General features: G+C 35.1%; 1 protein-coding gene across 1 annotated transcript; it reads left to right on the top strand.

Annotated features, from left to right (window-relative positions):
* The first annotated feature begins 8,653 nt into the window (after positions 1–8,653).
* LOC124820223 (putative pectate lyase 18) lies at positions 8,654–11,232 on the top strand. The gene is made up of 4 exons (XM_047291875.2): positions 8,654–8,826; positions 9,537–10,289; positions 10,398–10,536; positions 10,630–11,232. Exons 1-4 carry the CDS (start codon positions 8,717–8,719, stop codon positions 10,849–10,851), a joined length of 1,224 nt encoding a protein of 407 aa, XP_047147831.1. The 5' UTR covers positions 8,654–8,716; the 3' UTR covers positions 10,852–11,232.
* Positions 11,233–11,486: the final 254 nt, after the last annotated feature.

Here is an 11,486-nt window from a genome sequence, read left to right as displayed (position 1 = left end):
TATTACATAGACTTTTAAGAGTAATTCTGATAATGTGATTATTATTAGTACCCTTATAAAATAATTAAAATGAATAATTCATCTTGATAATTACTATTAGATGTAATTAAGTAAATTGTATATTTTTATTAAAACTGAAGCATTTTAAATGAAGATTTAATTAAAAATATTATCCATCATCTTAATATTTATTTTTATTTTTATTTTCTAAAATCTTGAAAGCATATAAAAGAATGAATATTACTGGATGTGATTAGGGAAAGAAAAAACAATTCGCGTCCGCGACTATCCACGAATAAAATCTATGATGGATAGTTACTATCTGCGGATAAAATCCATGACGGATAGTTACTATTTGCGGATAAAATCCATGACGGATAGTTACTATATGCGAATATTTATTATATGCAGGTAACAGATAGCAGATATTTTAATACCCGTTTCTAAATGGGTTGGGTGTCAGTATTATACTATCCAACTTGCAGATATCCATTATTCGCAAAAAATAATAATAATAATTTAATTTATTTTCTTTTAATTTAAATTTTCTTTTTATTACTCTTAGAAAGAAGGGAAAGCTTTTCAATAAAAAAAATTACGTAATCCTAATTAAAAATCTCAATTTCCCAATTGTTGGTTTCTCTAAAAAACTTTATTCGAAGTTTTTTTTCCTAATCTCTTATCTTTTATATTTCTCGCGAGCAAACCCAGAAGCTTCAAGCTTCTTCTTTATCCCTGTTCCCGCACAAACAACTCAATTTGGGAAAAACATTTATGGCTCGCGCAAAGGATGTGGTCTCGTGGTAGTGAAGACGGCGGTGTAGTGATGGCGCGACTTCGGCGACGTTATCGTCTTTCCTAGTGCCTCGCGAAGGCGCATGACCCTTCTTGTTACTCTCCTTCCCTTCATGTTGGTTTGTTGTGCAACGAGAGAGGTTTCCTCTCCCTTCAGTTTTTCTAGTTCATCTTGTAGAGGGAGGGGGCTTCTATGTTTTGCGGCGATTTCGCAGCATAGGAGTCTGATTCTCGCATTTGACTCACGATTTTGGGATTGAGTTTTCTTTGTTTTTCCTCTACAGGTAGTGGCGAAATATTGGAGGTTCTTAGTCGGGATTGAGAGTTTTGAAATTGGAAATTTAGGATTGTTTTTTCTAAGCGACTTAGGGTTAGGGTTAGTACGATTGAGGTTTTTCTGATCTTGTAGCGAGTTTGGAGTTTATGATCTTTTCTGGTTTGAGAATTTTTGGAATTCTTGGTCTTGCAGTGTTTTGGGGTTTCTATGCTTGGAATTTTGTTCTTGCAAATTGGTGTTAAGTTAAATTTAATTAAAAAAATTAAATTTTAATTTATATATAATTTAATTTATAATATATATATATATATTGTAATTTTATTTTAAAAATATATAAAATATAATTTTAAAAATTTTTGTGAGTATTTGCACGTTTAAAAATATCTGTAGGTATTTTTTAAGCGATACATGTGCGAGTAGCTAGCGAGTGGGTTGCGAGTTGAATTTTTGTTTTGTGGATCGGTTGTGGGTAAACACTATTTGTGCCCCACCCGACCCGTTGTCATCCCTAGTTGTGATAATCTAGTCATAAATATTGCATTATGCGCAAGTAGGGATCTTTAGAAGTAATAAAAAAAAAATTGTGATAAAAACTCATAATTAAAATAAGGGAGGCTATGTAATTATAATTAAGTCATTTGAATATGACTCGCTGTGATGAAATATCATTGAATTAGTAGTATAATTGGTCTATTGAGATGTTGGAATTGTTGATGGAAATTAATTGTTTTAGATATTGTTTCTATGTTGATGGTTGTGGTTTAAAATCTAGTAGTTGTGGTGTTTGATCTGTCGTGGAAACCAAGGGCTACTATCTCAGGTATTTTTTATTTAAAAAGTAGAAGTTTTAACATGAGAAATAAATAAATTAACCTAGATAGTACCTAGGTGACTTGATAAATAAATTTCACGTCTATGAATTATGCAGATTCCCTGTGTAAGTAATCTGGACACTGGGTAAAAAATAAATTTGTGTAAGTCAGAGAGAAGAAAGGGTGGCCTCACACGTTGTGCGAAATGAGGCTCGTTGGATGAGCTTGTGAAAAATGCTACTAGTAGTTCTATTCGCTAAGCGAGTGTGACACTCATTGGGTGAATGGTTTTCATAAAAATCCAATGAGCTTAGGGTAATCATGGTTACTAGGCTAGCTTGAGATTCAATGGGCAAATTGTTAAGAATTTACTCCCACTACTCGCTCATTGGGAGAGACATGATGCCGCTAAGAAAAAAAAGGTTATTTAAAATAGAATGTTTTTTAGTTTTTGTAAAGATTGAATTGTGAAAAGATTTAGATTATATGTGTATATATATGATGAATAAATATTGAAAAGAGAAAAGTGATGTATGGATTGTATGAATAGGTGATATTATAATGCTTATGAATGAGTGATATTATAATGAGTGCAAGAAATGTGATATATGGATTGTATGAATGGGTGATATTATAATGCCTGGGATACATATGTGGGGGTGTGAGTGGTGTATAGGTGGGCGGGTGGGGTGTGGGGTGTGGGTGGGTGTGTGTTTGTGTTGTTGTGGGTATATATGTGTGGGTGTGTGTGCGTGTGTAATAATGAAGATAATTTGTGATGAGAAATATGATGTATTGAATGTTGATTTGATGAGTGAGCAGTGAATTAATCCTGTCAAGGTGACGAGGAAATATGTCCTAATATATTGAGGGTAAGGTAGCCCAAGTATTAGTCACCAAGATCTACTAAGTGTTTTTGTGATAGGTGCATAATCTCTGAATCAACTCAATACACATGTCTTTCGAAAATATAGTTAAATGTCTAAGTCTTAGAAGTTAATGAGATGTGATATCATATGTATTGGTGAGAGTAGGTTTTGTGTAGACATTTGATTCTTTTTTAATATAATCATGATTTATTTGAGCTAGATACGCTGAGCCACTAGTGCAAAAAATACATTTAACGTCACCCTTTAGACGTCTGACCCTCGAATATCCAACGTAAAAAATGATCGGTGGCATTTTTCGTAAATAAAACAACTATTTAGACATCGGCTATGGAGGCGCCCAAAGTCTAAATACTCATATACGCCGGCTCCCCCGAATAGACGCCAAAACTAAACGAAAAAGTTAAAAAAAATAATTTTTTATTCTATTTAGGCGTTTGTTATGGGGGAACCGACTTCTAAACCCCTTTATACGTCTGTTATTGGGGGAACCGACGTCTAAATACAACACCCATAAATTTCAAAAGTTACTTTTTTGACTCCATTTAGACGTCGGATCCCGCCACTCCGACTTCTAAAGCACTTTAGACGTCTGTTATTGGGGGAATCGATGTCTAAATGCGTTACACAAGAATTTAAAAAGTCACTTTTTGACTCCATTTAGACGTCTGATCCCGCCACTCCGACTTCTAAAGCACTTTAGACGTCTGTTATTGGGGGAATCGACGTCTAAATGCACAGCCCAAGAATTTAAAAAGTCACTTTTTGACTCCATTTAGACGTCTGATCCATCCACTCCGACTTCTAAAGCACTTTAGACGTCTGCTATTGGGGAAACCGACATCTAAATGCACAGCCTAAGAATTTAAAAAGTAACTTTTTGACTCTATTTAGACGTTTGATTTCGTCACTCAGACTTCTAAAGCACTTTAGATGTCTGTTATTGGGGAACCGACGTTTAAATGCGCAGCCCAAGAATTTAAAAAGTTACTTTTTGACTCCATTTAGATGTATGATCCCGCCACTCTGACTTCTAAAGCACTTTAGACGTCTGTTATTGGGGAAACCAACGTCTAAATGCGTAGCCTAAGAATTTAAAAAGTCACTTTTTGACTCTATTTAGACGTCTGATCCTGTCACTCCGACTTCTAAAGCACTTTAGACGTCTTTTATTGGGGGAACCGACGTCTAAATGTCGGCATTAAAACACCGTGAAAGCGAGACAGCCGTTATGCGCACTCATTGTTCATCATCTTTGCGCGTTTTCTCTCTATGGGTTACGCTTTTTAGGTTCGTTTTCTCACTTTTGCACCGTTTTAAATTAATTTTACTCCAATTACATCACTCTTTGATGCATTATCTTTAATTTGAACCGATTAAAATGCGTTTTCGTTGGGTTTTGGTGCAGTTATTCTCGTGTCCTTGGGCGGCGTTCTTCGGCGGTGATTTCTTGCGTTTTGCACTCCTCTAATTCCCTCCACTACGTTTTTAAAACCATCCAATAAAAAAAATATACAATACATTCTCTTCAACTAAAATATAAAGTTGTAAACTCGAATCACCATGAGTCAGGAACAACCTTAGAGACGTCTGACGTGTATGGATCAGACGTGTCTATATAGACGTCGGACCTATATAGGTCGAACGTCTATAAAGACGTCTGACCTAAATTATCCAACGTCTCATTAATGTATCCGTATAGACGTCGGACAAAGATCAGACGTTAAAAGCCCAAAATAACATATAATGTCTTTTCTGCACTAGTAGTAATTGGGTTATTAATTATTTGACTTATGTTGGGTCATGTTTTAGTGATATCATAAATGAACATAAATGTTTTAGTCAAAAGAAAAAACTTTTATTCAGAAAAGGTTATATATATATATATATATATATATATATATATTATAATAATTGTATTAGCTTATTCTATTGTCTATATGTTGTGGTTTGTGTATCTATTATAATTAATAAGTAAGCAAATGATAGTATACAAGAGAACTGTGAAACAACAAAGCTAATGATGATTTTCTTATAAAGAATAGTTGTTGTTTAAGTATATACTCTTATTTTGTAGTGTATAAATAATTATAATTTCTAAAAGATTAATTTGGATTTTCTCAAATAGGATTATAAATATATTTTTGTTTATATTTTTATGTAATGCTTTAATTAGTAGGATGATACTAAAGTGTTAGAATTTGTTTTGTATTTGAAGGTAGGAACATGCATAACAAGTAAAACATATTGTTTTCCTTGACATAGAAGCAAAGGAAGTGTCTGGGGACCCCATGAAATCCTCATTATTATCATTGATCCACCATGCAATAGCGTGAGAGGTTTTTCCCCATCTAAGTGTCCCTTTTAGTGTCCCTATCTAATTATCATTATAGATTCCTATACAATGACTAAAGTGGAAGCATTTTCATAGTAATGGTCTTTTCTTTTTCGCAGAACCACTCTTCCACCTCAAATATGCTTAACAGCAGGCGTGCATGGGTGTTCTCCACGACTTCATTAAACCTCGCTTCGGTTTAATATTATATTTTTCTCACTTTCTCTCTTTAAGAGATACTAATGAATCAACGTTCGTTAGATAAAATAAAATTATATTTACTTACGTTTGGAGGTTTCTTTTTTTTAAAAAAAATTAGGTTAGATTTAACTAAATTTGAAATCTCATATAAATTTATGTATTTTTAGTTAAGTTCTTATTAAACTTTCTTAGTTTATTAAGTATATATACAAAGTTTAATATTTTACAATTGAGTTTTTTTTAATCTTCTCTTATTGCTACTTTAGTTAATCAAGTTCTTTACTTGTTCTGTTAAAAGGCAAACATTTTATAATTAATATAAAAGATAATATAATTAATGTAAAACGATAAATTATTTTAATTAAAACGAATTATATATATGGATTTCTTAACTTATATAACCGTATCAAAATTTAATTGATAAAAATATCTCTAGATATTATGAATTCTAAGTTTTAATGTTAAGGATATTTTAATAAATTTTTATTTTATTTTATTTTTTATTTTAAATTTAAAATAAAAATTATTAAAATACTCATGTGTTTAAAGTATTTCTTTTTACAATAAAAAATTCTTATTCCTCAATTAGAGCTTCATCTTTCTACGAGATTGGGAGAAGAAAAACAACGTGTGATTTTATTTATAAAATCATAACCGTATTGTACAGGAGTCAGATGGATGGTGAGATAATGCATATTAAGAAGATCGGACAACACTAAAGAATAGGGAATAGCTAAACAACGGATAGATACTGCTGGATAAGACCGAATGGCCCTATCAAGCTCGGACGATCTGATTCGATAGATAAGTTTTCTTTGTAAGGATTAAGGTAAATGGTAGGGGTAATGGACTGAGATTGGGCCGAGATTAATGTTTCACTGATCTCAAGCCCATATAAAAAACTATAAATATATGTCAAAGGTAAGAGGTATGTGATCACATTTAATACCATTGTTCTGAAAACCATACGAACTGTTTACTAACTAAGCATCGAAGAACCTTTGGCAGGTACCTTTTGGACGGTTGAACTAAAGACGAAAATAAGAATCACTAGTATAGAAAAGACTTTAGATGTCTGTTATTTTGGGCTTTTTACATCTGATCTCGACCTGAAGTCTATTCAGGTGATGTTGATGGGACCTCGGACCCTAGTCAGACGTCTATATAGACGTTTGACCTGCACAGATCGGACGTCTATATAAACGTCTGACCTGAACAGATCAGACATCTAAACGTTGTCGTATTTGATTAGATCTTTCTCCGCTTGAGGCCTCTTGGGTTCTCATGGCTCATGGTGATTCGAGTATACAACTTTATATTTTAGTTGAAGAGAATGGATTGTACATTTTTTTTTTGTATTGGATGGTTTTAAAAACATACTAGAGGGAATTAGAGGAGTGCAAAACGTAAGAAATCGCCTAAGGACACGAGCAAAGCTACATCAAAACCCAACGAAAATGCATTTTAATCGGTTCAAATGAAAGATAATTCATCAAAGAGTAATGTAATCGAAGTAAAATTAATTTAAAACGGTGCAAAAGTGAGAAAACGAACCTGAAAAACGTAACCTGTGGAGAGAAAACGCGAGGAAGATAATGAAAAGCGAGTGCGTGTAATGGTTGCCTCGCATTCGTGGTGTTTTAATGTAGACATTTAGAAGTCGGTTCCCCCCATAACAAACGTCTAAATGGCTTTAGAAGTCGGAGTGGCGAGATCAGACCTCTAAATGGAGTTAAAAAATGACTTTTTAAATTTCTGGGCTGAGTATTTAGAAGTCGGTTCCCCCCAATAATAGACGTCTAAATGGCTTTAAAAGTCGAAGTGGCGGGATCAGACGTCTAAATTGAGTCAAAAAAGTGACTTTTTAAATTTATGGGTTGAGTATTTAGAAGTCAGTTCCCCCCATAATAAACGTCTAAATGGCTTTAGAAGTCAGAGTGACAGGATCAGACGTCTAAATGGAGTCAAAAAGTAACTTTTTAAATTTCTAGGCTGAGTATTTAGAAGTCGGTTCCCCAATAACAGACATCTAAATTGCTTTAGAATTCAGAGTTGCGGTATCAGACGTCTAAATGGAGTTAAAAAGTGACTTTTTAAATTTCTGGACTGAATATTTAAAAGTCGGTTTCCCTTCATAACAGACGTCTAAATGACTTTAGAAGTCGAAGCCCCCCATAACTGACGTCTAAATAGTTGTTTTATTCACGGAAAATGTCACCGATCATTTTTTACTTTAGATATTCGAGAATCGAATGTATAAAGGGTGACGTTAAAAGTCTTTTCTGCATTAGTGAATGTAGTGTCGACTTTGAGGTTATAGAAGATAGTTGATCTGTACCCGAAACACATATATTTCTTACTTATACTACCCATTATCTTTTATATGTAATAATATATAATGTTTATTTTTTGGTAATATATGGTATCAGATGAACTCATTAATTGAAATATAGCAAGTTTATATATCGAAGTTAAATATGTATCAGAGTAAAATTTGGAAAATTACTTATGTTCTTACTATTCTTCAAGATCCAAATCAATGACAAAAGAAGCCAAAAAATACATCGATCTTGTAAGATATCTCGTGAACTAAAAAAAAGCATTATGGACCCATTAGAGCAAATAAGTCAATATTTTCCACTGGGGTAAACCTTTATTTCTAGGAACCGTTCATCCCAAAATCCAAGTCAAAAATGCGAAGTAATTGCTGCCAAAAGAATATACACAAGGACTAGAGGAGGAAGAATTTACATTTTCGAAGGACCAATTTTAGTTAATTTTAATTAATTCACTCGCGCTAATTAATTCCCATTAATTCACTTAATCAAAGTGTGTTCACTGCTGATCATTAAGCGATTATTTCATCATTCTCAACGATCACGCCAGAATATACATTAACAAGACAAAGAAAGAAAGGGTGCTGTTGCACAATCAATTCTATCTTCATCTTAATTAATAAGTTTGGTAAAACCTAATTAACTACCCTCTGAAAGCAGTTGTAGAATTAAGTGGGTAACTTAATTATATAATTAGTTTAATCTAATTTCTACTCTCAGAGTGTACGTGCTTACGAGACCAAAATTATTTCACACACATCGTCATGTGTGCCCTTTTTCTTACTTCATCATCCTTTTCTCTTCTAAGCCTTTTCTTTTGACTGTTTTGATCTTCCATGCACCATCATTTAGGCCTTGCTTAACGGCTAAAACTACCCAATAATCAGGATGCAATTGGGTCCCATATGTTTATTTATTTATTTTTTAATATTTTTTTTACAATATGTTTAGTTTGATCACACCAATTGCTTTGGGGTTTCTCTCTTTATATACTTCCTTACAACCTACATCACTCCTCACTTCCCTTGTCTCTCTCTCTCTCTCACTCACTTTGCAAAGAAGAGTTAGCCAACATGACAACCACACTCTCTTTGCTTTTCTTCTTCTTCTTCTTTCTCCTCCCTCTTACCCTTTTCTCTTCACCAGTTCAAAACCCTGAAGAGGTTGTTCAAGAGGTCAACAGGTACACCTTCCACCTTTAGATCCATGTTACTTACATTTACATCTTCTATTCTGCATTACATGCTAATTTTCCTCAGACCAAAACCAAAATGGGATCACTTTTTTTCACTTTCATCAACTTCATTTCAAACATGTTCCTAAATGTTGTTCTACATTATTGGCTAGTGCTTCTTTAAACAGACAATCTGTTCCTTAAAACCAGGAACAACATTTTTTTTCACAGGGATACATTCTCAGTTTAAAACTTTACGTCATTAGTCATATAAACCTCATGTATCTTATAGATTTTAACATCATATACTACATCAGTTCATATAAAAGACTTTTCATCTACCTTTCGGTTATAATATGAAAGGGAGATATCAAATTTTCAGTCACATTCACTTGCAAATCATTTTTTGATAAATTTATTAACTTTTATCTAGTTGAGGAATTAATGAAAAATTGTTTTGGTTACGTTGGTTTCCTTAAATGTTTTTAACTTTTAATGAAAAGAACCCTTCAATTACATAATAGTGTATAATGATGACAAAGGTTAATAGGACCCTTCACAATAATATCAGTTACTATATACTAACCAACATGTCTTGGTGGTTGTATTTTCCTATCGATTGCCACTAACTGCATCATCAATTATTTTATTAAAATTAATTGAATAAAAGAGAGTAATAAATAATAATAAATTATAATAATTGAATTTTTTGGGTGCAGGAAAATCAACGCCTCCATAGCTAGGCCTAGGAGGAGCTTGGGCTATCTTTCATGCGGCAGCGGCAACCCCATTGATGACTGTTGGCGGTGCGACCCGAATTGGGAGAAGAACCGGCAAAAGCTAGCGGACTGCGCAATCGGGTTCGGAAAGAACGCCATCGGTGGAAGGGATGGGAAGATCTACGTGGTGGACGACGCCGGCGACGACGACCCGGTGAACCCGAAGCCAGGGACGCTCCGCCACGCGGTGATCCAAGATGAGCCCCTCTGGATCATCTTCGCGCGCGACATGGTGATCCAGCTGAAGGAGGAGCTTCTGATGAACTCTTTCAAGACAATCGACGGCCGCGGCGCCAGCGTCCACATCGCCGGCGGTCCCTGCATCACCGTGCAGTACGTGACGAACATCATCATCCACGGCATCCACGTGCACGACTGCAAGCAGGGAGGGAACGCCATGGTGCGCGCCTCCCCACGGCACTACGGGTGGAGAACCGTGTCGGACGGCGACGGCGTGTCGATCTTCGGAGGAAGTCACGTGTGGGTCGACCATTGCTCCTTGTCGAACTGCAACGATGGGTTGATCGACGCCATCCATGGGTCCACCGCCATCACCATCTCCAACAATTACATGACGCATCATGACAAGGTCATGCTCTTAGGTCACAGTGACGCTTACACTCAGGACAAGGACATGCAAGTCACCATTGCTTTCAACCACTTCGGTGAAGGCCTTGTTCAAAGGATGCCAAGGTACTTCACACTTTATTCAATTTTTCTTTTTACCCTTATTCATTACACGTTACTTTGGAGACCATGTTATGTTGTAGGACCAAAAAAAAACCTTTGTGCAACTTGCAGGTGTAGGCTTGGGTATTTCCATGTTGTGAACAATGATTATACTCACTGGGAAATGTATGCCATTGGGGGGAGTGCTAATCCAACTATCAACAGCCAAGGCAACAGATTTGTTGCACCAGATGACAGATTCAGCAAAGAGGTGATTGATTATTCATAAAGTCCTATGCAATGATTAAATGTAGTTGTACTGTGTGTCCATTTTTATCATATGCTAAACTTGGTACTTGTTTAGGTGACAAAACGTGAAGATGCGGCAGAGAGTGAATGGCAGAGTTGGAATTGGAGATCAGAAGGGGACATGTTAGTAAATGGTGCCTTTTTCACTGCTTCTGGTGCTGGAGCCTCCTCAAGTTATGCAAGGGCTTCAAGCCTTAGTGCAAGACCATCTTCACTTGTTGGTTCCATTACAACAGGTGCTGGTGCACTCACCTGCAAGAAAGGTTCTCCTTGCTGATAATGACTCATCCACCAATTTCTGCCTCATCCATTCATTCCAAAAAGGAAAATTAAACAAGATATATATACGTATATGTCCCAAAAGAAAAAAAGAGAAAAAGGGCTATTATATGGTGGTGGATCTCTAGCTTTTATTCACTTTTCCTTGGATTTCCATACATCTCCACTATTTTCGCCCTTTTGGGTGGCTTCTTAGATTGTTTTGTTGTTTTTTTTTTTTCTAGTTTTGATGAGTAACTCATGATTACAACCTCCACCTGTTTACTCTTGGAGAGAACCAGGTCAGTTGAAGAATCTGGACGTATTCTGAGAGGAAAACAAGTGAAGAAGAGTTGATATATTATCATTATTCTGTTATAATACAAAGTTTTGCCTAGTATTCTTCTGTCTCTCTTCTTGTTCCTTGTGACCGACACATGCGCAGACAGAAATGAATAGTGTGCTGACTAAGACCACGAATAAAACCAAAGCTTATTTCAAAACGTAATTCGATCCAAAAGGAAAACAAATCATCGAATCCCATCAATCATTTTTGTCCAAATTTAAATGCATCGAGCATTCGAAAATGCTCAACTACCCTAATAACTGTTAACAATATGTAGGACAAAAGAAGGTAGTGGTACAATCAGATCA

The sequence above is a fragment of the Vigna umbellata genome, chromosome 2 (genome assembly GCF_029865625.1).
Source record: "Vigna umbellata cultivar VRB3 chromosome 2, Vumbellata_1.0, whole genome shotgun sequence".
NCBI lineage: Eukaryota > Viridiplantae > Streptophyta > Magnoliopsida > Fabales > Fabaceae > Vigna > Vigna umbellata.
The sequence above is the reverse complement of the archived record's forward strand: the minus strand, read 5'-3'. Positions and strand labels throughout refer to the sequence as shown.